This window comes from Canis lupus, chromosome 9, assembly GCF_003254725.2.
Source record: "Canis lupus dingo isolate Sandy chromosome 9, ASM325472v2, whole genome shotgun sequence".
NCBI lineage: Eukaryota > Metazoa > Chordata > Mammalia > Carnivora > Canidae > Canis > Canis lupus.
In genome coordinates this window covers 50,849,852-50,875,734 of record NC_064251.1, presented here as the reverse complement: position 1 = coordinate 50,875,734, position 25,883 = coordinate 50,849,852, and the positions used below count along the sequence as shown (strand labels likewise).

The window sequence follows — 25,883 nt, the reverse complement described above, 5'->3', positions numbered from 1 at the left end:
GCGCTGAGGCGTGTCCATCAGGGCTTTGCACACGTCTACTCGGTGGGCTCTGTCCACGTGTCGATGGTCTTGTGTGTTGATGTCTGCACGCTGACGTATGACAAAGTTGCCTGCATAGAGGCTGCAGACACGATGCTGTTGTGGCCTTGTCTGTGCTGCCAAACAGGATGCCGGTGCGGCTCTATCTCCACCGTCCTGGCTCCCTGTGTCCCCGTCGGGGACCTGGCCTTAACTGCCTGAGTGTCCAATGGACTCCTAACACTGCCCCCTGCTCCTCCCCTCTGACCAGGGAGGCCGGTGACCAGTGTCAGAGACGAACAGACCAGACTTGCTGACAGAGGGCCAGGGGGCCCCACCGCAGCTGAACTCCCTGCCCGGAGGAGACTGGACCTTCTGGGGGCAGTGAGGGCCAGGGAGAGGGGCACGTGGGCTCCAGCAAAGGGGAGGAGCTGGAGAATTACCCCAGGTGTGTGTGGCCCGGCCCCCCGGGGTTGCTGGCAGGCGGGGCCTGGCTCGGGCACTGACCAGGACACGCAGCCAGTCAGGCATTCGGGGGGGGCTGGGGTCATCCTAGGGATGGGGCTTCTCGGTGCTTGTCCATGTCTTTAGAGGCCAAGGTTGAGGCCTCGCTGAGAAGAAGCTCAGGGGAGCCAGCTAGAGTCTGGCCAGGACCACGTCTTTGTCCCCGGGCCCCTGGTACACACGTCCCAGCCGGCAGCACCCACCTGGACAAGATCCGAGGGTGAACAGGGGTCCTGAGGGGGCGCAGGGCCACAGCGGCCCGGGTCCCTCATCTCGGGGCAAATAAGGTACCCTCCTCATCCCGAGGGGCCCTCGCAGGCAGCACCAAGATCCCGGTTCTCCGGGTACTCCTGCTGCGCTCAGCTGGGAATCGTGGGGCATTCTGCATCCCTGTTTTCTTTTTCACTTTGGGTATTTGACCTGCAGGCCCCTCCCACACACAGAGTGTCACGTACGGACCCCTCAGTAGCCCCTCAGGGCCTCACAAGGACACTGGCCTCCATTGCTTTTGTTACTTTTTGTTGCATGCGTCACAACCACCATCACTAGGTCCCCAGCGGCCTTTCTCCTCCACAGATGCACGGGCAGCAGGTCTGTGTAGGGTCCGTGCCCTGCCAGCACTCCATGGCCGTGGGTGGACACTCCACATGGGCTCATGGCCCTTGTCCATCCCGTGTGTCGCTCTGCAGCATTCTGTGTCACGGTCATGCTCTCAGGGTCATGAGATCAAGCCCTGCATTGGGCTCTGTGCTCAGTATGGGGTGCGCTCGTCTCCCTGCCCCCCTGCCCCTTCAGCCTGCGCACGTGTACACACACACACACACACACACACACACATCCTCTTTCTCAAATAAATAAATCTTAAAAAAAAAAACACGCAGCGCACTTGCTGCATCTGGTGGCAAACTCTGAGGTGCCCACTGCCCCCCAGGGTGAACGCTGCATGTGGAGCGCTGGCCCTGAGGGTGCGTGCAGCCCCACGCCGCCAGCAGTGTCCCCGTGGCTTCGAAGCGGCTCTGCCCTCCACACCCCAGGCGCTGCCTCCTCCATCCCCAGGGGCCGCTCAGGCCCCCTCTCGCAGGTGAGGAAACACAGCTCACTGCCTGCATCCACCCCGATTCCCGACTCCCGGCAGGTGGAGGCGCATGTGCACGCTCCTCCTCCTCCTCAACAGCTGCCTGTTCAGGTTCCTTTGACACTAACAGTTGGTGGGTTTTTTCCCTGTTGATTCTTAATTCTCTATTTGGGATATCGATCCATTGTGCGCCCCTGGGCACCAGACACCCTCCCTGGTCTGTCACCTGCCACTGACCATGCTGCTTCCCTCTTGTTCTGAAATATGTCCTCTCATCTATCCCCCATCCTTGTCCATGGAGCTCATGTGCTCAGGGCTGCATCCGCTCCTCCTCTTTCCCTCCTGGCGCTCGCAGCAGGCAGCGTGCCAACCTGCAGGTGCAGGATGCTGGGCCAGACCCTGCTGCCTACCTGCCTGCAGCCTTGGTCATGGTTCCTAAACTCTCTGTGCCTCAGTTTCCATAGTTGCAAACTGCGGGTAAGGAGACCTGTGCTGTGAGGTCATCGTCACAAGGATTACCTCAGCTACTAAGGGCCAAGTGCTTCCAGCCCCAGCGGGCAGACTGTGTTGCTGCGGCTGTGCTGCCGTCACGGTGGAGCCTGAGCTGCCCGAGAGCTCCCTAGGCCACGTCCGCTGGGCGCCCTCTGCACTCTCAGCACCTAACAGGAGTCTGGCACACAAATATCCCAATGAAAAAATCGACTGTGCTCTCTCTGCCCTGAGCCAGGAGCTCTGAGCTGCTCTGCCCTGCTCAAGGTCAGGGGATGGCCAGGGGCTGGATGCTCGGAGTCCGGGATGGGCACGGTGGAGGCCGCATACCAGGAGCTGGCCCGCTCAGTGTTGTTTTTTAAGATTGACCTTTCACAGCCAGCATCCTGTCGGTGCCAGAAGCACCTACCAGAGCCAGGTTTGGACAGCAGGCCAGAGGGTGACCTTGGCCACGCCTGGGGAGGAGGTCGGCCTCCTGGAGCAGGGAAGGCCATGTTGTCAGAATCTCCATCCGCTGAGCTCATGGGACCCACAGCCTGAGACCCGGGACCCCCCACGGCCCCTTGGTCACTCGCTCCCTGAGCTCCACCTGCAACCACTGAATCCAGTTTTGTGAGGAGCATGGAGCTCAGTATTCCAGAATGAACATGGCACACAGGGAGCCAGGTGTTGGGGGCTCCAGGCTAGAGAGGAGTCCAGGGGTCGTGACCCTGAATGGTGGGGCCCGGGGTCAAGGCCATGATACAGGGAAAAGGGTGGGCAGAGGCACAAACCCTGGCCATCCACCTCACCACGCCCCTGAGTCCCAGAGGCACAAAGATGGGGCTTCCTTGCCCTCCACTTCCCCAGCCCCATGCCCATCACGGGCCCTGGAAGGTGATGTGAGGGGTTAGGGGAACGAGGGCGGGCAGTCTCACACGTGACCTCATGTTTCCCAGCTCTGACGGCCACCTCGCAGTGCTCCAGGCTGAGGGCCAGCTGACAGCCGTGGGACACCATGTGGGAGGGTCCCTCAGGGTCGGCACGTGGGGGTAAAGGACAGGAAGGAATTCGGAGCTCAGGCCTTGGGGATGGGATCCCCGGACTCAACACACAACCACACAGGACCCCCCAGAGGTGGGCCGCACCTGCTCCCCACCCCCGCGGCCATCCTGCTGCGAGCCTGGAGTTGCTCTCAGGCCCCGACCTCCGCCCTCAGTGCAGGTGACAGAGCTCGGGCCCTGTGAGGGGCCACACAACAGGCAGCACAGCCCTGAGGTCTTGGGCAGCAAGGTGACCTCATCCCACTCCCTTCTGTCCTCAGACAAGCTGGCCCCAGGTCCTGCCTTCTGCCCCAGGCAGCCAGGCTCCACGATGCTTGGGCATCTTTCAAAGTTGGCATGTCTGCAGGTTCTGTCCAACCAGCATCAGCAAGGCCATGATCTGCATGCCCCCAAGAGATGCTGAGACGTCGCCGAGAAACAGTGCAGGGAGAGGAGCTCTCAGAGGACTGGCTCCTGGCTGCACCGTTCAGACCCCCTGGGCCTGAATGAGGCTGCACCTTAGGACTGGCCCAGACAGATTGGGCCCCAGTCTGTACCCAGATGACCTGTCCCTGGATGGACTGGCCCCCAGACTGTTCCCAGATGAACTGGCCCCAGATGGACTGGCCCCAGACAGACTGGTCCCAGATGGACTGAATGTGAAGGCATGTGCTTCTGGCAAGAGGAGGGTGGTGGGCAGGTTCCGGCCTTCATGGGTCAGCAACAGAACCCCAGCCCCACATCAAGTTCAGAGCACTTGAGCCATGGGGAGGGAGAGGGCTTGGCTCTCACCTGAGCCTCCCTGGACCTTATTCCTTTCTAGTCTTCTCCCTAAAGCCCCAGGGCATGGCTGTGGGGCTCCAGTTCCTTCCCAGAGCCTCACCCGGGCCAGGAAGGGCCCACTCTGGAGGCCTGGTGTCTTGTGGGACCTCACACTGGGACCCAGAGCCAGGCTAACGCCTCAGCAGTGCACGGCACCTGCCAGCTCCACACAGCTGCCAATGCCTACAGGGACCCTCTGCTCGAGGCCTCTGGAACAGCACCCCAGTCTCCCCTGACCTCCAACCACCCAGGTGCTCAGGACAACAGCTCCGCATCATCCTCAGGCCTCCTGTTCCCAACCCTGCAGCAGGTCTCTGACTCCTCAAAACAGGAGCCGACCTCTCTTCACCTCTTCTAAGGCTCCCCCGTGCCCACTAGCCCCTTCTCCCACCTGGACCGCCCCCCCCCCCAGGGGCCCCCTGTGGGTCCCTCTGTGCATCCTCTCAGGCCGGCAGTGACAATGTCCCTGTTAAACTCTGAGTCTGTGTCCTGCTTCGGGGCAGCGGGACCAGCTCCAGCACACACAAAGGTTAGACATCAACCATCTAAAGGTGCGAGGCAGTGATGAGGGGCCGCAGAACTGGAGATGGTGGATGGTACTGGTGACTTACCAAGTATTTTTCTTCTGTCTTTCCTTTTTTTTTTTTTTTTTTTTTTTAATTTTAACAGCTTCCCGATGAGTACAGCCCCACTCAGCAGAGGCCGGTGGCTAAGGCTTGGACGGAAATCCCCCGATGCTCCTAGTTTAAAGAACCGGAGAACAAAGCTAGAGATAGCCTGAGCTCTGAACAAGGATGGGGCATCCTGGGAAGGAGGGTGAGCTCCGAGCCCGCACGCACACCTGGGACACATCTCTGCACGCCCGAGACAGACCGTGCAGCCAGCAAGCCTCAGGGGGAAGGAAGGGACATCCTTGTCCTAGCAAACACACCATGCTCAAAGTCTGAGCCCAGCCAAGGACACCTGGCCACCAAAAACTCTCCAGAGGAACAAGTCAGGATCCAGAATCTAAATCACACCATTCATGGCATCCTGGATACCGTCCCAAAGCAGCAAACACATGGGGGACAAGCCCATGCCAAGCAGGCAGGCACTGGAGTCACCTGACTGTAGGTTCCAGCGGCTGTGGACAGGAAGGAAAAGTACGCTCTCAGACAAACAAGGGACAGCTCGGGAGAGAAGCAGCAACTGTAAGAGGAAACAAACAGGAATCCCAAGCTCACTGCACACACATCAAACTACACGCTCCCCGGGATCAGGGGTTGAGGGTTGGGGGGTTGTTGCGGTGAACCTGCAGATAGATATGCAGGAATTGCCCAAACTAAAAACCAAGGAGCAAAAGGATTGGGGGTGGGGGATGGATGACAAGCAACACACCAGCAACCTGTGTGACCACATCCAAGGCCTGGTGTTTCACTGCGGTGTCAGGGCAGAGAAGGGACAGATGTTGGGGACACACGTAAAGAAATAATGGATGAACAAGATCCCAAATGTGGCAAAAGATGTGAATCTGGAGCTCCTAGAACTCAAGTACCCTCGGCGAAAAAAAGCAGAGAGGATGCCCAGGGAGCTCAGCGGGTGAAGCGTCTGCCTTGGGCTCAGGTCCTGACCCCAGGGTCCTGGGATCAAGTCCTGCGTAGGGCTCCCTGCTCTGTGGGGGGTCTGCTCCTTGCTCTCCACCTGCCCTCAGCCCTCCCCCACCTTGTGTCCCCCTCTGCTCACTGGTCACCTGCTCAAGGGGACCTTTCCTTTGAAAACTGACCCAAAAGTGCTCCCCAACTTCCTGTGTCTTCCTTGTACCGTCCCCTCCACAGAACTTCTCCTTGGCAGTGTGCCCCACAATGTCTCGCCCCATCCGACTCCAAACAGCAGGTGCAGACCTCTGGTCTGCAGGGTCCTGGAGGGCACACACGGGCGCTCCATAAGTGTGGCCAAAACAAAGGAATAGATGGCTATAGCGCCCAGAATTCGCGAAGATGAAATAAGCCCAGGAGCCTCTCCAGTACCTGGCCGTGAGGTTTTCACCGTGGATGTGCACCAAGGGCGGGAGTCTTGCCACGGAGGGGCACATGAGCTCAGGCTGGGCTCCCCTCCTGTGCACGGCATGGCGCCTGCAGAGGGGCCCGTCCAAGGAGACCTGTCGCCCAGCTGTGAGGATCAGGCCAGCCCTGGGGGCCCTCACTTCGCAGCCCTGAGGACGTGGGCAGAGCGGGTGGACTTTGCTGCCCATGTAGGACCCCCTGCCCTCTGGTTTCTTTCCAACTGTCCAGGGGTCAGAGCCGTGCTGTGGCCGAGGCTCTGCCCAGGGTCATCCTCTGAACCCATGTCCTGGGGCAGCCAGAACAAGTTCCCACCGGCTGGGTGGCTCAAAACATCAGAAACTTGCTCCTCACGGTTCTGGAGGCCAGAAGTCCAGCTTCCAGGCCAGTGGGGCTGGTTCCTTTGGGCAGCTCTTACAGAGGATTCATCCCAGGTGTCCCCCAGGCCCTGGAGATGCCAACAATCCCAGGAGTCCTGGGCAGGTAGACACCTCCCTCCCGCATCCACTTCTACCACCCATCCCCCTCCCCGCACACGCCTGTGCCCCAGTATCCCTCCTCCTGCATAACCCCTGGCACCCAGGTTCAGGGTCTGTCCTACCCCAGCACGACCTCATCTTCATTACGTCTGTGAAGACTTCAGTCCATGGAAGATCACATTCTTAGCTCCCGGGGGTGAGGACTTCAAGTATCTTTTGGGGGTACCCAGTTTGACCCCCAGCACCCCCACAGACAGCGCCCCTGACTCTATCAGCTCCCAGTGAGCCCAGCGTCCATCATGGGGGATAAACACGCAGCTCGTGACAACGTTGGGAGGTCAACAGATGACCACTGTGGGGACGAGCGAAGCTTGGGGGTCAGCGGTCACCATGGGATCCTGCTCCATCCGCTCAGCCAACCTGACCCTGTGGGAGGCAGGCCGCAGGAAACTGCTTCTCATCGTGGGACCTTCTCAGCCCAGCTTTGGGGGCTGGGAGTCCTGCGTGTTAGAGCAGAACCCAGGCCCTGTGACTCTCTGCAACCCGGTCACGGAGGCTGGGCCGGGGGCTCCCTAGGGAAGACGCCGCAGGGTCCCTCCTGTCCAGGCAGAGGGGACAGGCTGGCAGCCAGAGGGCTGTGGCCTCTGAGTGGGGGGAGCGCTGGTCAGGCATTGAGTCCACGCGGGAACAAAGGCCTAGAGACAGGGTTTAAACAGAAGAGATTTCCTCTCTCCCAGTCTGGAGGCCAAAGCCTGGGAATGAGGTGTCAGCCTAGCTATTCCCCCTGAAGGATCTGTCCCGGGCCCCTCCCCGCTCCTATGAATCTTGTGTCCACGCAGCCCCTGTTCACGAGGCCACAGGTCATACGGGATCAAGGCCCCCCCCACTCCAGCATGACCTCATCTCAGCTAAAGACATCTGCAACGACGCTGCCTTCAGTAAGGTCACATGCTGAGGTCCTGGGGGTCAGGACCTTCACAGACGCATTTTGGGGGGCTCACAATTCAGCCCCCAGCACACTTCAGTCACCGTCCTCGTCCCACGGAGGTCTGCGGGCTTCCAGCCCCGCTCCCCCATTCCTGCACCCCACCGTTCAGCCCTGGGGGTCTCCCCATCCATAGCACCTGGTCACTGGCCATGTCCCGGCAACATGGCAGGCACGGAGGGCACACCAAGGTGATGCTGGCACCCTTCAGGCCCAGGAAGTTGGCACTGCCCACAGCTGGTTGTTGATTTTGGAAATTGGCTGTATGGGAACATGATATTTTTGGTGTCCAATGCAACAGGGAAGAGAACACACAAGAGCTAACATTATGAACAAGATTGAGACATCAGTATGAAGAGCCCCAATTCCCCATGGGGACAGGACAGGAGCCCCTCACCACTGACCGCGCCCCCAACCACATGGCTATATAGACAGGCCACGGGGCCGGGTCACCAGACTCTGCAAGTCTCCAGCTGTCGCCAAACCCAGACAGAAGGTGCTGTGGACATGCAGCTCCTACTGCTGACCGTGGGCCTGGCACTGATCTGTGGCCTCCAGGCTCAGGAGGGAAACCATGAGGAGCCCCAGGGAGGCCTAGAGGAGGTGAGCCCCATTAGGGCGCCGGCCAGTGGGCGGGAGGTGGCCCCACCCTGAGTGAGCATCGGAGTTGGTGGGTGGCCTGGCTGAGGCGGCAGCCTCATGGGTCCTCCAGGGAGCAGGGCTGCGGGTAGGAATCTTGGCCTCAGGCAGCCAGATACGTGGCCCCCGAGTTCATGCACAGGAAGCAGGGCTGAGGCCTGTACTCCTTGGTCAGCCCTGTATGACACCCTGCTGGGTACCGCTGCCCCTGGCCGACCACCGCAGGCCCAGGCAGACAGAGGACCGGAGCCTACACTCCACTTTTGGAGATTTGTTAATGAGCCATAGGGCGAGCCCATGATGGGGTAATCTGTTGGGGAGTCCATGGCAGGAGGATCACGTTGGGGAGTCCACGGTGGAGGGGAAGATCTGTGGGGGAGTCCATGATAGGGGGGATCAGTAGGGAGGGGGTCCGAAGGCAACAATGGGGGCTGGAGCACCTGCCAGGGTCTTGGAAGGAGCCCTAAGCTGAGTCTAGAAGGGAATGAACCATCTGCTGGGGCCGAGGGGGCAAGTGCTGAGCTGGGACCCGTAGGGCCAGAAGCCCTGGACACGCCTCCTCCTCATGCTCACCCCCGCCAGCTGGTCCACTGGCCCAGATGGGGTGGGGGCGGAACACGGGGACTGACCTTGAATCTGCCAGCCGCCAGCAGCATCACGGGCTTTCCTAGGTGCAGCGTGAACAGGCTGCGGACACGGGGTGGGGCAGGGGAGGGCAGGGTCCCCAACTCACTCTGTTCTCTCGCTGCCCACAGCTGTCTGGGAGGTGGCACTCCGTTGCCCTGGCCTCCAACAAGTCCGATCTGATCAAACCCTGGGGGCACTTCAGGGTTTTCATCCACAGCATGAGCGCAAAGGACGGCAACCTGCACGGGGATATCCTCATACCGTGGGTGCAGGGCACAAAGGGGCGTGGGGGTGCGGTGGAGTTGCAGGGTGGATGGGGCTGGCCCTGGTGAGGGGACAGGAACACTGCTGCTCAGGAGAAGCATCAGAGGTCTGATTCGGCCACCCTCCTGCCCCTCTCAGCACAGGGTCCCCGGTCAGGACATGTGTGGGCGGTGGGGGGCGGGGATGCTGCTGTCACTGAGGTGGGGGTTCCCTCAGCTGCTGACCCAGCATCCAGGCATCAAAGGAGGCCAGAGCCAGAGGAGGGGAGGGCAGCCCAGGAGCAAAGAGGACCAATGTCACCTTTAAGGGATCGAATGGATGTGCTTGTCAAACCCCTCAGAGCCTACACAGAAAGTAGTGACTGTCACCGTGGGCAAATGATACTTTCATTTAAAACATGAAAAGGGGGCCTGGGCCTCTGCGGTGGCGCTGCTGGGGGCGGGGGCAGCAAGCGAGCGCTAGGAGATCTGTTGCTTCTGGAGCCTCCGATGGCCGCTGTGGCCAGCAGCCAGCATCCTCTGACACAGGGTCACAGGGTTGGAGGTCGTGCCTTCTAACGTGACGAAGCTCTCGGAGACGGAGGCAGACTCGACCTCAAAACTTCAGTTCAGGAAAGCTTGCAAGCTTGCTGCAGGAGGTCATCCTTACGCTGGACCAGCATGCGCTGCCTCTGGTCTGCAGACTTGGGGAAGTGGCTCCCCAGGCCTCCAAGTCTTCCCCCTCACTGGGCTCTGCCTCCACCTCACTGAAATCCAAGGCCTCCTCCAGCCAAGGACTGAGGTCTAATGGTGCACGCCCAGTCAAAGGGCATCTTGGAAAAGTCACTCTTGGTTTGATATGTGGAGCAGAGGAGGGGGAAGGCCAGGACCAGACAGTGGGAGGAGGTGACATCCAGAACTGCCTGCTGAGCCCCAACCCGGAGCTGGCTTCCTTTCCGCTCACGCTGGTGCTTCTGCAGCTCACAAGTCCCCCCACCCCGCCCCCACGCGTCCGTCCCTGCTCCGGGTTTCAGGGTCCCCCACACACCCCACGCATGGGGGCTGAGTAGCAAGCTTTAGTTTCCAGTTTTAATTCCTTTGTCAAATAGATTAGGCAAGGCTGAGGCCTGTGGTTCTGGTCCTTAGAGAAAATGAGGACCTTACGAACGAGGCCAGTCACTGTTAGAGAGCTTTCTTGGAGAGAGAAAGATCTCTTTTGTATCTTTAAAAAAATAAAAAATAAAATAAAATAAAATAAAATAAATAATACAACACGAAAAGGGGCAGGTGGACACAGTAAGCCCACCCACCTCTGTCTGCAGGCAGGACGGCCAGTGCGAGAAAGTCTCCCTCACTGCGTTCAAGACTGCCACCAGCAACAAATTTGACCTGGAGTGTAAGTGTGTGCAGGCGGCAGGCTCCCCCAGGTCATGGCCCCACCGAGAGGTAGGGCTCCTGGGCTTAGGGACCTGCAGCAAGGACCGGGCAGCTCCATGCCTGGGGGACAGGTAGGCATCCGGACTCAGGCCCCTAGCCCAGCAGGGTACAGGCAGCTCCTCTCAGGGGACAGAGCCCACTTCCACACCCAGGTCCCCCAAGACCAGGCAGGACATGGGGCACCACCCCCACAGAAAGTGGACAGGTGTCCCTCCCAGGTGGGCCTGCAAGCACCCCCCCGCCCGGGGTGGCCATCCATCTCCCAGCCTGTGTCAGCCCCACTATCCTCCACAGACTGGGGACACAATGACCTGTACCTGGCAGAGGTAGACCCCAAGAGCTACCTGATTCTCTACATGATCAACCAGTACAACGATGACACCAGCCTGGTGGCTCACCTGATGGGTATGTGTGGTCCCTTCCAGAGCCATCCAGACTGGCTGGACCCAGGTCCACCCCTCACGTTGGGTATGGGCCTATGGCCCCCGCAGCAGTAGCGGGCTAACTAGGTCTGGGGAGGTTGGGACCAGACCCCGGCCAAAGGCTCCAGCCACAGCCACACTCCTGCTCAGCCTCACCCCTGCAACCCCAGGCGCCTGCTCACACCTGTACACACTGGCTCACATGGCCCCCTCACCAGGACCATCCCATGACCGGGGCTCCACCTCCACACCTTTTGGCAGCGGGGGAGGGGACAGTCACTTCATCTTATGTCATCACAAGAGAAGGAGTCTCTCCCCACATCAGCCCCAATTTTCCATGACACATGGCCTCTCCTCTCAGTCCTCAAGAGCCTGGTCCCCCGACAACCCCTGGGGCCAAGGCCCTGCTCTGGTGCCCCTATCCCCACCCCCATGTTCCCCTGCAGTCCGGGACCTCAGCAGGCAGCAGGACTTCCTGCCGGCATTCGAATCCGTATGTGAAGACATCGGTCTGCACAAGGACCAGATTGTGGTTCTGAGCGATGACGGTGAGGCCCGCTGCCCTCCGGCCCACCCCCACCCCTTGGGTCCCCTCAGGTCAGTGGCCACCCAGCAGGCTGGGGCCAGGCAGGCACTCACTCCTGGTCACTGTGCCCCTCAGATCGCTGCCAGGGTTCCAGAGACTAGGGCCTCAGCCCACGCAGGTGAGTGATGGCGCCTGGAGCTGCACCCCGCAGGGCTTCTCCAGGGGCCCTGGAGGTGGATGGAGCCCCTACCCTGGTCCCTGAGCTGCTTTCAGAGCCCAGAACTACCCCCCATCCTCTGCCACCCCGTGCACAGAGAGCCAAGCAGCAGGATCTCACCTGCCTGAGGACTCAGACCTATAGGCTCGGGGGACACCGTACTCAGCTCTGCGTCCCTCTCTGCGAACCCTCCAGGTGATCCCAGCAACAACACCCACCTGCGCTTCCATGTGCGGCCCTGGCCAGCCTGCGCCCACTCCCTGCCTGGGCAGCCACACACTCCCCAGCCCCCTGCTATGGTCCCTCCTCACATAATAAAGGACATTCCGTTCAAAAGATGACTGCAGAGTCCAAGTTGTCTAGAGGTCATTTCTTCTGGGGCTGCAGAAATGAGCAAAGGGAAAGGCGAACCATCTTCCTGAATCCGAGCTGTCCCCGAGGCTGAGTGCCCGCAGAACCCAGGCAGAAAGTGTTGCCAGGTGATGGGGCACACGTTCGTTACAGCTTCAGCCTCTCAAGTGTGCAAAATGCATCCCCTGGGACTCTTACCATGAAATAATAGAAGGTCTTACACAGACACACACATGCACACACAGCTTCAGCAGTAAATCAATGTTGGCTCTTACATATGAACCACACTGAGGCAGGACTGCCTGCAGGCACGGCTGTATCCAGGGGCAGAAGAGCCATCTTTCTCTGTCTCCTGCCTGTTTTCTTTCTTTCCTTGTTTGCTCCATTCTCAGGCTGCACATACGGCTGCCAGTGGCCACAGACCACTCTTCTTCCCTCAAGGTACAGCGTAACCAATTTGTCCTCTCTCCAAAGTCCCTGCAGAGGCCTCAGCGCTGCAGCCCACAGGCCTGTTCAGGTTCTGGCCCCTCCTGCGTTCGTCTCCAAATGGAGAACAGTGAGGCACTTGTGCTTCTCGGCAGCCAGGCCCAAGTCACACGTCCTCTCTAGAGTCTGGGGTGGGGGTAGCTTCACAAGCCCAGGATCTGAGAAGAGAGGGTGGTCCTCATGAGGAAGGGCTTGGTGGGTGGGGCGTGGAGGCACGGGTCCACAAGCTGCCACCTCTGTCCCGTGCCTCCTCCCAGTGATCTGACTGCACTTCTATACCCTACACCCTCAGCGCCCCCAGGTCCAACCAGGGCCTGGTCACAGCACCTGCTCCAGGTCCAAGGGGTGGGAGATGGGGCTTCCTGTCACCAGGGCCGAGGAGAAATCTGGAGGACCCCCTCCACGAAGAAGACTGAGAGTAAACTCCTAAATCAGCCGTTCTGGTGGCAGTGGGGCCAATGGGCCACTCAGGGTACTGCCCAAAGATGCACAGGGGGTGCTCCTCCCCCCGTGGGACCCTGGGACAATCTTTCGGAGCACACAACCAAGGGCTCAGGGGCCCAGGGGACAGGCCGGCAGGCGAGCCATCCTGGCTGTCCCTCTGCCTCGCAGCTCTGACGAGGGCTCTCCGGGCCAGACAAAGTCCTCCCTACGGGCTCTGCTTTGGGTCCACACAACCAGCCAGCTCCCAAAGCCAGCCACACATAAAGACCATGGAGAAGCAGCTCACCATAGGAAATCCTCAAGGATCCAGTACGCCTCAGCTCACCGGCAGGGAAACTCTGAGGACACCAAGGAGGTGGCCTGGGCACCATCAGCTCAGCAACAATTGAGGAAAATTCACCAGCTCTTTATGATGCTCACCCTGAATGGCAACGTGATGATGGCTACTGAGCTGGACCTGGGTGGGCTCTCTGAGCCCCAAGCCCCACGGGAAGGGGAACCCGTCCTACAGAACTGCCTCCACTTGGAGAAGCCAAAGCGATTCCAATGTGCTCTCAGTCGCTTGAGAAATTCAGGCAAAGACCAGGACAAAGGAAAGACAGGACAGCGTGCAGAGAGATAATCCGGAGACTCTGAAACGGGCCAAGACCCGAGTACAGCACCGTGCCACCCGCCAGGGACACGCACCGCCTAGAGGTGAGGGAAGCAGCCCTGCCTCGTAGAGAAGGGAGTATCTCTGGCAGGAAGAACTAGGCAGCAGAGACGCAGATTCGAGAAAGTTATTATAAGACAATCATGTCAACAGAGCAGAGAGGAGACACAGACACTCTGTATTAGCAATCATTTCTACCAACTACAAGGCACCACCAACTGTGACCAGGGCTTCAGAAACAGGATGTACTGGCGGGGCCTGGCAGCGGTGAGGCGCCAGGCTGTCCTCAGGCCTCTCCTCGACAGCAGGCAAAGGCCAAGGCCCGAGGAGGTCAGGTGGCCCCACATACCGGGTCTAGGAGCATCACCAAACGAGCATCGGGGACATTGGGACAGATGCCCAGCCTGGGGTGTGTGCTAGGTCCCCTGCCTCGAGGGATGACAGCAAACACACAAAGGAGGAGAAGCCATCGGCATGGAGGCCCAGGCCACCCGCACACACTCAGAGGATGCCTGGCTCAGTACAGCCTGGACTGCGGGGGATGGGAGGGGGGCCCAGCCCCCAAGTCCTGCCAGTGATGGAGGGGGGGCCTGGGTGTGAGGCTCACACACACTGACTGACTTCTGTGGACACGGTCAAAGGGGAGAGAAGGCCTTTGCTCCCAGGAAGCTGGAGTCTGGAGGGGGAGTGACATCCAACCACTCCAGAAGCCCCTGGGGACTGGGAGCCACACGTTAACCCAAAGCTGGGAGAAATGCACCCTGGCCCTGCACCCAGAGATGGTATCCCTGGGCAGGAAAGTGGTAACCAGACAGGGAGCTCCCTTGGGCCCCCAAGGGGACTCCCGAGGGTGAGGGGGCAAGTGGCTCCATCACCAGTGATACGCCTGCAGTGTCCGGGACCTCAGCCCAAGGCCCCTTCCACCCCCCACAGCCCTTCCCACACTGGGAGCCAGGCTGGAGGAGTTCCCTGCTTCTGTTCCCCCGAACTGCATTGGGTGTCAGGACACACCCTCCATGGCTGCCAGTCACACCCCGCCACCAGGGACGGTCACAGGATTCCAGAGCAGGAACATGACACGCTTGGCGTGACTTGGCTCCTGGCATCCCCAGCGGGGCTATGCCCAGAGGGCAGCACAGAGACCAGGATACCAGCTATTGCTCATCAAGATGAGAAAACCAACACCCTCCCCAGGGGTGCTGACGAGCTCCCTGACACAGGGTCAGGGGGTGACTGGAACCACTGGGGGACTCTGGGCACAGAAAGTGCCCTCCGGACTTGTTTTCGGCACCTGGCTCTCCTGACAATGGTACAAGAAGGGTTCAGGGAGCCCCCGATACCACGAGCAGCAGTCACATTGCACAACCGAGTGCACCTTTCCACAAGAAGGTCATGTGCTCTCTCTCTACCTGCAAAGGGCTCCATGACCCAGAAGAGAAAGATTTCTCCCTGGAGTGAGGATGTGCTGCTAAGTGCCATCTGCCAGCTATGGACACTCGGGGGCTGGTGTGCACCCTGGGTAAGTTTGGGATAGGGGTGGAACTGGGAGTCCCAGAGAGGGACCACAGTGCACACAGGCTGGGCCTGAGCAGGTGCTCCCACCCCTGGTTGGAGAATTCTGGGCCGTGGAGGCTCTGCATTCACCTGGAAGCCCTGGGCCTCTCTGATCAGAGCACTCCCGCCCAGCACAAACGGGCCTCTCCCAGCTCTGGAGGTCAGAAGTCCCAGGTCAGTCTCACTGGGCTAAAACCAAGGTGCCAACAGGCCCACGCTCCCTGCAGAGGCTCTTGGAAGGGACCCGGTTCCTTACCTCCATCTAGGGCAGCAGGCTGCTCCTGCTTCGTGTTCCTCCCTCCTACTTCAGGAGCAAAGCCTCTTCAAACCTCTCCCCACACAAATTCTTCCTTCTGTGTCAAATATCCCACAGCGTCTCTACCACAAGGACCCTTGTTGTTAGGATTAGAGCTCAGCGGCTGATCCAGGATCACCTCCCCCACCCCATCTCCAAGGACGCCTCCTGAACCCACGACGATTGCATGTTCACACGGGGGCCTGCCATCTCTGTGGTCCTTCTATGCTGTCCGGTGGGACGATGAGACACAGCCAGTACAGATGTAGATTTGGACAGAAATGACTGTGTGCATAGCCACAGAATTCCCCAGTCGGCACTGTGTGTAGAACACCTGCCCCTCGGGGACACAGGGCATCCACCACACATACCATGGCATGGCCTGTCACGCACAAGCCTCAGCACCTCCCAGAGAATCGAAATCACGCAAGAGGAATCCCTTTTCTCTTCTGCTGTTAAACTTCTTCCACCAAATGACTGATTATGCTGTAGTTTAAGAGGAAAAAGTCAACTTACCATATATCCATTGAAGAACTCACACGCAGGATCTATAAAGGACTCCAACAAATCAACAGCAAAAAGCAAGCCATCCAAATAAAAAACAGGCAGCAAATGGGAACAGACACTTCACAAAATATGACATATATGTGAGTGGCCAGTAGGTCCACAGAAAGGTGCTCAACGCCATTAGTCATCAGAAATGCTAAGGAAAACCAAGGTGTCCTGCCACTTAACACCCACAAAACAGCTAAAATTAAGGGCTGACTCATCCAACACTGGTGACAATGTGAGGCAAGAACTCTCCGACATGGTCATAGGGATACAAAGTGGCCCAGCTACTATGGGACATTTGGAGAGTTTTTTTACTAACATTGGAAGTGCATCTACTCACGACCCAGCAATTCCACTCCTAAATACTCCAGTAAGAATTTAGCTTTTTTATTTAGTATTTAATACAGAGTATTTGCTTAGTGTTTAGTGCTACTTTGTACTCAGCACCTAAATAAACAGGATTACGAGTTACTGAAGGACTCAGGCAATAGCCAAAAGCCAGAAGTAACCCCAATGTCCACAGAAAGCATGGATGGACGACCCATGGGACAGCCTCACACAGGAGGCTCTGTGGTGGGGACACAAGGCAACACAGCCCTACGTAAAGAAGGAAAAGTCTATTTGCAGATGGTATGAACTTATGCAGAGAAAGCTTTCAACCTCCACGTACAAGGGTCAGAATAATCAATGCATTCGGCCAAGTTGCAGCGTAAAGAATCAACATAAGCACATCGGTTGTGTTTCTATTCACAAACAGTGAACAATCTGAAAGGAAGGGTGACAACAATTAGATTCACAACAGCATTGAAAAGAACAAAATACTTAGGGATGAACTTAACCAAGGAGGCAAAAAGCCTTTTCCACTGAAAACCACCAAACAGGAAAGAGACGAAAGAAGATGTAAGCAGATGGAAACACATCCCATGTTCATGGATCGGAAGCCACAAAATTGCTAAAATTTCAGTATCTCCCAAAGCAATCAATGCATGAATTCAACGCAATCCCTCTCAAAATCCTAATGGTGTCCTTTTGCAGAAATAGGAAAGCCCATCATAAATGCATATGGACCTCCTGAGGGCACCAGAGTGCCAACACGGTCCTGGAAAAGGAGGACAATCTGGAGGTCCTGCAGGTCCTCACTTTAAAACCTACTACAAAGCTGGACATACAGACTGTGAGGCAGAATGCCTTGGAAAGGAACCCTGTCCTACATGGTCAGGCGGCTTTGACGAGGGTACCAAGACCACGCAGTGGGGAAAGGACAGTCTTCTCCCCAGACAGGACAATGACCTCCACGGGCAATGGAACAAGGTGAACCCTTAGCTCACGCCATGCACAACAGTGAGCTTGAGGTGGACCACACCTGACATCTATAGCTAGAATGTTCTAGAAAAGGTATTGGGGGAATGCCTGGGTGGATCAATGGTTGAGCATCTGCCCGCATCAGGCTTCCTGCATGGAGCCTGCTTCTCCCCCTGCCTGTGTCTCTGCCTCTCTCTCTCTGTCTCTTATGAATAAATAAATACATCTTTAAAAAAAGAAAAGAAAAGGTATTGGGGAAAGCTCTGGACTCTGCATCTGGCCATGACCTCCTGGACATAAATGGAGCCACAACAAATTAAAAACCTTTGTGCATCAAAAGTCATTGTGAAATGTGAAATAGCAACTGCACAGTGGGGGCAGGTGTCCTCAAACCCTCAGTTGGAGATGGGGTTGGTATTAGGAACGTAGAGCTATGTGACTCCAATACAAAAACACTGGTCAAACATGAGCCAACAACATGGACAGACACTTCTCCAAGGACACACAGACGGCCAAGAAGGAAGCACATGGACGCCTGCTCCATACCACTAACTGCAAGGGGGACACAGACCACAGCCGTGAGCCGAGACCACACACACCTGCAGGACACACATGGGGACACACACACACACACACACCCGCGGCCAATGGGAACATAAAAGGCATGGCTGCTGTGTAAAATACAGGGGCAGCTTCCTAACACATGAAACACAGAATTATGGTAAAACACAGGAATTCCATGTCTGGGCAGCCCCCCAACAGAACCGAAGGTAGGGACTCGGGTCCATGCACACCCACGCAACCCACAGCACCACTCAGCATGCCCACACACCGATGACCAGGTAACATCATGTGGTGTGGAATATTACTCAGCCACGAGAAGGACGTTCTGACACGTGTCACACAACACACGTGAGCGCTAAACACAGTACGCTCAGTGAGGTAGGCCAGGCCACAAAAGGTTGGACCCCGTGGGATCCATTTAAGTGAGGGCCCTGGCTGCTCATATTCATAGAGACAGAGCAGGAGGATGGGGGCTCAGGTGGGGGCAGGAGCATCAGTGTTTCTGGAGGACAGAGTGTCAGTTTGGGAAGCAAAGAAAGTTCTAGAAGCAGACAGTGGTGCCAGTTGCACAACACTGAGAGTACACTGAACACCACAGAGCCGTGGTTTTAAACGGTTATGAGGGCAAATCTGTGATCCAGATGCTGCCACAATAAAGAATAAATTCATTCATTTAAAAAGTAATGTGGGGACGCCTGGGTGGCTCCGTGGTGGAGCATCTGCCTTCGTCTCAGGGCGTGACCCCAAGGTCCTGGGATCAAGTCCCGCATCGGGCTCCCCATGAGGAACCTGCTTCTCCCTCTGCCTGTGTCTCTGCCTCTCTGTGTGTCTCTCATGAATAAATAACTAAAATGCTAAAAAAAAAAAAAAAAAAAAGTAATGTGGATGACTCTTAAATGTAGTATTTCACCAAAAACAACCAGACGCAAATACATGTGTCCTGTAAGATACCATTTTTATAAACTTCAAAAACAGACAAAATGATAATAAGGTGCTGGGGATGCACAGTGAGTGGGAGAAAGTGCTTCCCGAGATCCAGGGAAGGGCTGTACCTGCGGGGTGAGGGCAGGGGGGGCAGGGGGGGTCCTGAAGACCAGCATCCTGCAAGAAAGCTGCCTTAGCGGCTGGGCTGGGTGAACCACAGGAGCCGCGGTGCGTCTTGGTGGTCAGTGTTCATGATGAAAAGTTAAAGTCCAGTCTCTCTGTCAGACATGCCCACCGTGCAAGGGACACTGCCACCCCGTGGATTTGTACATGCTTGTGCACATGCCTCCAAGGACAGAGCAAGGTCGGAACTCAAAGGCCAGCAAGTGCTGGGTACCTACCCCTCATCCCAAGATGCCTCCTGGCCGGGGGACACCGACCTCCAGACACATGCCCCAGTTCATGACGGTCAGGCAAGTGACACTCAGCAGCTGGGTCTCCAGCACTGCAGGGCAGGAGTGATGGGCATCTGAGGTCTCTGGATTCTGCTCGCCCAAAAGATGGCAAGCTGGAGAGCCCCAGGGGCAGAAGAGCAGGGCCACTGCAATAACCCTCTGCGGGACAGCCATGACCAGCTCCTGGCCACCCCCGCCACAGGGGTCGGCTCTCTGGCTGCTGCAGAGCCGTGCCATGGCCCTCAACAGCTACTAGCTGCCCCACGCGGTCAGTCCCGCCCTGGGCCCGTGACCTCCCTGCAGCTTGGAAGGCGGGTGATGCAAACTGGACACATGGACACAATGTGCCCGGCCAGTGGCCACGGTTGGCTGAGGTCACCTGGGCCCGGGGATGAGAATGAAGACACAAATCCCCACACCTGCCACGAGGACAGAGAACACAAGTGTGTGACCTGCTGGTCCTAGGCTAGAGGCCTCAGAACCGGTCTGTTCCAGGAAGAGGCCACCAGGGCACCAGCTTTTGTTTTTGAAAATTAGCATCTCGGGAACCTTTGTTGAAGCGCCAAATGGCACTGCCCTGGGCCCCAGGAGGATGGTAATTGCTGCCAAGGGCCTGGCCTGGAAGGGCCCTTCTGGGAGGGACACTCACAGGGTGCAGGGTCTGAATGAGGATGCTTGTGCAGAGACTGGGGCGACTGGGGGTAAAGCTCCACGTCTGGGACGCACCTGTGCCCTGGTCTGAGAAGGGCGAGGTGCCCCTGACTTCCTTGAGGGGCCACCAACATGAGGGGGGCTGGGATCCCATGTTCCAGGAGCACACGCTGGCCTGGTTGGGAGGGCCAGGGAAGGCAGGGACAGTGGTGGGGGCCTGACTTGTCACCATTGATCACAGCAGGACCTCAAGTGACCTGCCCATCTCATTTCTGCATCTATAAAAATAGGAAAGGACTCAGCAAGCTGAGCCAATGCATGGGGCACAAGGTAACTCTCCTGCCAGGTGGGTTGGCCTCCTGGGGCCCCCATCACACAACACCACACACCCGGCTTGACACCACAGAAATGCACTCTCTCCATTGGGAGGCCCAAGAACCAAACCCCAAGGGACATCAGCACTGACACTTGTGAGGTTCTGAACCTGTGCCTTGCCTCCCCTAGGCTTGGTGGGGCCTGTATCCCCAGCTTGCAGTTGTAACCACTCCCACCTCCATCTTCACCTAGCTCATCCGTCCCTGGGATACCTGAGCCTGGGTCTCTCCAGCGGTCACTGGATTCAGTGCCCACCCCAATCCAGGGCAATTTCACATCAGGCCTTACCTTAATCTGCAGACTCCAGATAAAGTCACGTTCTGAGGCTTCAGATGGATGTGACCTCTGGGGAGACCCTACTCAGCCCTACTCAGGAAATGCTGCGCATGCCCTGTAACCCCGCCAGGAGGGGTCAGTGCCCAGATGCCAGGCCACGGCAATTCCTGAGCATGGAGGACCCCAGCTCAGGGGTCTGGCAAAGGACTTCTCCTTGGCCACATGGAGCAGCCCAGCTCGGGCCCCACTCTGTTCCTGGAGCTGCAGGTATATTGAAATTCAACCTGTGCCAAGTGGGCCTGCCTGCCCCCACCAGGACCTCAGGGGAGCAGGAAGGAGATGGGCAACCATGGGTCACAAACGGAGCTGGGCAGCCACCCCAAAGCTGGGGGGTAAAGACCCCGAAGAAGAGAGGACTCCTCGAGGCAGCAGCTAGTGTCTCACAAGAACACACGCTCCAAAATGCTTTCCAAACTGAAATGGACCCCGAAATCCTAACCTTCCAGACCCTCAATTCGGGGTGTGTCTTGGAAGCCCGATCCCAGCCCCGGGGCCTGTAGGCCTCTGGCAGGCAGTCGCTGCTGCCATGGCAGCTGTGAAATGTGAGCAGCAGGTGCTCCTGGCCCTCCTGGGGACAGCACGCACACCTGCCCCACCCCTCGACTTCAGGGGGGCCTGCAGGCACACATCTCTGTGGGGACATATCTAGCAGAGCTCTGGCCGTGTCCAGGGGCTTTGACAGACCATGTAACTGTCCTCCTGAGGCCTTTGGACCCCCTGACATCCCTGACCCAGGGCATCCACATTTGTGTTAATTCCCATTGTCGTTATTCCAGTTACAGTCGTTTTATTTCCAGCCATTCTGGGGTGCTGGGTGTAGGAGTGTCTAGAATCTCAGGTATTTCCATTTCTCTGGTTACCAATGGGTTGTGCACCATTCCACAGTTTTGGCTGTCACATTGCCTCTTTGTCGAGTAGTGACTTAAGTCTTTTGTCCATTTCTCTGTCACTGCTTTCTCATTGATTTGTGTTTTTTATATGTTGTGGAGAGAAGCCCTTGGCTGATAATAGGAACAGTTTCTTTGTCATCCTGCGGCTGCACTTTTCACCCACTTGTCTTCCAACGAATGAGGGGTCTTCATTTCCACCCAGTTCGGTGGCCTTTTGCTAAGGGATCCTGCCTCTTCTGTTCCATCTCTGCAGGCTCCTTTCCTGGAGGCCGTAGGATATGCTCTGCAGCCCTCCTCAGGTTTAGAGACTTGGCTGTGTTGTCTTTCACATCTGGTGGACAGTCCCCCAATGTGGGACATTATTCTTCTTCCTGCAGACCTGCTCTCCACCCACAACCATAGCCCTACAGCTGCAGCCACAGACCCAAGGAAGGGAGGCCCCACGGGAGACAGGAGCTAGAGTCTGGGGCATTCTCACCCTACCCTGCAGCGTCCCTCCCGGACGCCCTGCCTGCAGCTCCACGGCAAGTTCCATGGCTGCTTCTCGCTTGGCCCTCCCTCGGGCCCTGGCCCTGACCTCCCCTCACTCTCCCACACCTTCCGTGCCTCTGCAGTCACCCCTTCAGCTGTGCCACCTGTTCCTGCTGGGACTTGACCCCCGTCCTGCCATATAGGTGTCCTGCAGCAGCTATAACAAGGAACCACGGACAGGGCTGCAGAAAACAGCCAAGAACTGTGTTCTCCCTATTCTGAGGCCTGAAGGCCCCCGTCCGCGGTCACAGGGCCGCATCCCCTCTGGGAGGCTCTGGAGGCTCCTTCTGGCTCTTTCCAGCTCTGGGGCTGCCTGCACGTGTCGGGCTTCGGGCTGCATCCCCCAACCTCTACTCAATCTTCCATCCCGTGGTGGTCCTCACACCATCTTCCAAGCGACTGTGTCCAAACCTCCCCTCTTTGTAAAGACATCGATCACACTGGGTTGGCCACCCCAGTGTTGTCCTCCTAACTTGATTAACCCATAAAGACCCAACCTCAAAGGAGGTCACAGGCTGAGGTCCTGGGCACAGATTTCCACCCAGCTCTGGGGCGGGCAAGCACTCAGCACACTGCTGGGATTGCTCTTTGAGCAGGTGTGATGTAGGCTCAGGCCCGTTCTCGTCCCAAATGGCAACCAGCAGCCCAGTCTCAAATATGCTTTTACCCCAATTCTCTGCAGCACCACCTCACTATAAAAAGTGTCCCCACGTGGAAGGATGTGTCTGCTTTCTTTTGCTTTGCACTGGCTCCATCACTAAAACTTTGCAATAAGGATGCAAGTCAGCAGGAGTGAGTCCCTCCCAACTGAACCGAGGGAGCATCGCAGCCACTGTAATGCTCAGCATGTGGGGACCGCATGGTACACAACTGGCTGGGATTCTAAGATCCTGCTGATGCTGAGGAGGGAGCAGACATTCCTTCAGCACCGAGACTTCTAACCCACTACGCGGTTTGCAATGTATCCAGTTCATCTGAACACCTCAATAGCGGTTGGTAGCCTTCTGGGCAGAAGGTCTGCACAATTTTTTTGTTGGATTTCTCTCCAGTTACTTATTTTTCCAAATTGCAGATAAATTCTCTTCAACCTCGCACTCTGCCTATGCACTGCTCACACACAGAAACAGTCCCGTTTGCACCCACACTCCCGCAGCTGCTCACCTTCCTAAACTCGCCGTGATGGACTTACCTGCCAGGGATCTCAGGCGCTCTTCCCGCATCTACCCGTGACATCTACCCGTGACCTCAGTAACACTCCTCGTCGTGCTTCCTTCCGTCCCTTACCAAGGGGCCCATGCCGCGAGCCACAGCAGCGGTCACAGCGTCCTCAGTCCTAACAGGGAGGTTTTCTATGCTTCGCCGTGAGGCAGGGCTGTCGTGGGAACCTGCCGGTTCGCTCCTCTAACAGCGGTAGGGGTGTCCATCACGAATATCGCTGAACCTCGTCAGATGCCTTTCCTGCCACTAACATGACGCTTGTTTGATTTTTTTCTGCCACCCTCAACGTGAAATACCTTGGTTCTTGTGGCTTAAACCAACCCTGCGTTTCTGGGTCAAACCCTGCAAAGTCTCGATAACGTCACCCTTTCCATATACTGCTGGGCTCGTTTTACATCTGCGTGGGGTCCTGCACCTTTACTCCCGAGGGTGACTTGAAACATTCCCTTCCTTGCAACTATCCTTGTCAGACTGATACCCAGGTGGCACCACTGTCCTGAGAACAGACCACAGGGAGGCAGGGGCAGCATGGGGACTCAGCACGACCAAGCCACTCAAATCTATTGGTGGCTGTCACAAGGAGATGTCACAGCCCCCCTGGGCTGCCACGTCAGGAGGAGCTCCGTGACTCCATGACCCAAGGCCAGCACTAGGGGACACAGGTGGGTCGTGGAAGCAGCCCAGGGGCACAGCTGTTCTGGGAAACAGCCTGACCGCCAGCACAGACCAGGCAGGGGCCCGGGGGATAAATGGCCAAGTGGCCATTGTTGGCAGTAGTGTCAACAAATAGAGGGTCACTGGCAAGTGGGAGGGAAGCTCTGGTGTCTGATGGCCAGCCATGTGGCAGGAGCCCCCTCCCAGTAGGGGACAAAAGGGCGGCTGCCACAGGTTCCAGACACCTTCGTGAAGTGCCGTCAGTCACCCCGCCCCCCCCCCCGGCAGCCCTGCCTCACCATGTCATCACATTGCTGGTGCCAATACTAACTCCGCTCAGTGGCCCCCAGGCCCTGTACGAGGGCCCCCAGAACTTCAATGAGAATCTGGTAGCCAGCCGCAGGCGTGGGTGGGAGGAGGTGGCAGCTGGGGGCAGCAGGAGGGGAACAGGTCAGGGCACCCGCCAGCCCCACTGCTCCCTCTCCTGCAACAGCACAACCACCTCCACTCAGCAGGTCAACGGCAACTGGTTCTCGACAGCACAGGCTTCCGATGACCTGGAGCTCCTACAGGAGGACTCGGACATGATGTTCTTCATCCACAAAATCCATGTAATCCTCCAGACCATAGAGTTCCACATCCACAGAAGGAACATCTGGGAAGAGGATGCAGACGGGGCCATGGTGCAGGGGAACCCTGGGCCCCCTCCCTGGTCGGCCTCCACCTCCCAGACACCAGAAGGCGTGGGGGACCTGGTGACACAGGGCAGGGCTGGGGCTTGCTGCCTGGGGACGGGACACATGTCTGACATCCAGCGTGGCCAAGCCCCACCCAGTCCCACTGAAGGACTCCACGGGCAACAGCACCTCCTCCGGGGGCTGGGTCCCAAGGGATCTTGTCACCCTCTCCCAGGATAAAGGGCATGTGTGTCCCAATCATAATAACGGCAAGTAAGACAGAAGGAAATTTCAGTATACGCTGACACGTGAGTACAAGCAGTCGGCATCATGCAGCCTGCAGGCAGGGAGCCCCTGGGAGTTGGGACAGCACGTGGCCTCGTAGGAGTGTTCCCAGCTGGCTTCAGCTCCCCTGGGGAACCCCCAGCAGTGCATGCCTGCAGGGGGTGAGGAGCCCACACCCAGTCCTGCCGCTTCCTGGGGCCTGACCACTCATGAGCACGAAGGTGTCTAAGACTGTGAAGGGACAGCAGGCCTCCCACCCTGCCCCCCAGGTCCACGGATGCCGGCCACAACATGATCTTCCTGAAGGACGTGGGCCCCCATCGCTTCGCCATCTTCTGTGCTCACAGCAACTGGCATGGGAAGAAGAGGGTGGTGGTGAACCCCTTAAGTGCCCCTGCCTCCCGCCGGCAGGAGACAAGAGGGACCTCGACTGCCGACTGCAGACTGCAGACTGCCGCAGGGCCACGAGGGCCAGGAAGGTAATGAGGTGTTTGACCACAAGGGAGACCTGCCCACATGCCAGTAGCTCGGGTAAGCCCCCTGCTCTCTGCGCCTCCTGTAGCATCAAGGATGGCAAGGACAGTCTTAAGAAAACTCCTGCTTGAGCAAAGGGGTGGTACTCCCACCCAAGCAAAGGCCTGGCGGTCTAGCCAGCAGGTCCCATGCTGCAGAGGTGTCGGCTCCCCTGAGACCACCAGGGCCACCGTCTTGCACAAATAAGAAAAGCAAGTAACAGACAGGGTCTGTGCACCACCTGTGACACCCCCCTGCTGGCCTCAGACGCCACAGAGCCCTGGGTAAGAAGTAGGCTCCCTCTGTAGAGTGGCAGGGTTAGGGCACAGTAGCTCCAGAAGATTTTTGCATCAAGGACCCAGGTTGGTGGCCTCACAGGAGCCTAGGGTCAAGGGCTGGTCAGAGTTTGCAGAGGTGAAGGTCAGAACCAGTGTGTCATTGGCAGGGGCCCAGCGTCCCTGAACCTCTGAGGAGACTCCCCTGTCCCTTCCAGCTCCTGGGCCCCCGGCATCCTGAACTGTGGCTGTGTCACTCGAAGCCCTGCCTATATCCCCAGCAGGATTCTCCTGTTCTCAAACCTCCCTTCCTTCCCCTTAAAAGAACCATTGTCACCGGTTTTTGGGTCCATTCT

At 57.7% G+C, this 25,883-nt stretch overlaps 1 protein-coding gene and 1 long non-coding RNA gene across 3 annotated transcripts; one reads left to right on the top strand and one right to left on the bottom strand.

Moving 5' to 3' along the window:
* Nucleotides 1-7,754: 7,754 nt before the first annotated feature.
* On the top strand, nt 7,755-11,884 carry LOC112677420 (minor allergen Can f 2). Of its 2 annotated transcripts, none has more exons than XM_025475729.3 (7): nt 7,755-8,036; nt 8,828-8,961; nt 10,264-10,337; nt 10,673-10,783; nt 11,247-11,348; nt 11,462-11,504; nt 11,739-11,884. In XM_025475729.3, the coding sequence occupies exons 1-6, from the start codon at nt 7,785-7,787 to the stop codon at nt 11,485-11,487; spliced, it is 699 nt and encodes a 232-aa protein (XP_025331514.1). In that variant the 5' UTR covers nt 7,755-7,784; the 3' UTR covers nt 11,488-11,504; nt 11,739-11,884. The 2 variants fall into 2 exon arrangements, with proteins under 2 accessions (XP_025331514.1, XP_025331513.1); XM_025475728.3 differs by having other exon boundaries at nt 11,641-11,884.
* A 256-nt stretch (nt 11,885-12,140) lies between these two features.
* LOC118355836 (uncharacterized) lies at nt 12,141-14,631 on the bottom strand. Its single transcript, XR_004819061.1, has 2 exons — nt 13,111-14,631; nt 12,141-12,538 (listed from the first exon to the last, which is right to left on the bottom strand). It is a non-coding gene; the product is annotated as an uncharacterized LOC118355836 (long non-coding RNA).
* Nucleotides 14,632-25,883: the final 11,252 nt, after the last annotated feature.

Bases quoted from the DNA above. Each gene is read 5' to 3' on its own strand.
- LOC112677420 (XM_025475729.3), top strand. From the start codon at position 7,785: ATGAAGAGCCCCAATTCCCCATGGGGACAGGACAGGAGCCCCTCACCA. The intron at 10,338-10,672 runs GTAAGTGTGTGC...TATCCTCCACAG, and splicing joins CAACAAATTTGACCTGGAGT to ACTGGGGACACAATGACCTG. The intron at 10,784-11,246 runs GTATGTGTGGTC...GTTCCCCTGCAG, and splicing joins CCTGGTGGCTCACCTGATGG to TCCGGGACCTCAGCAGGCAG.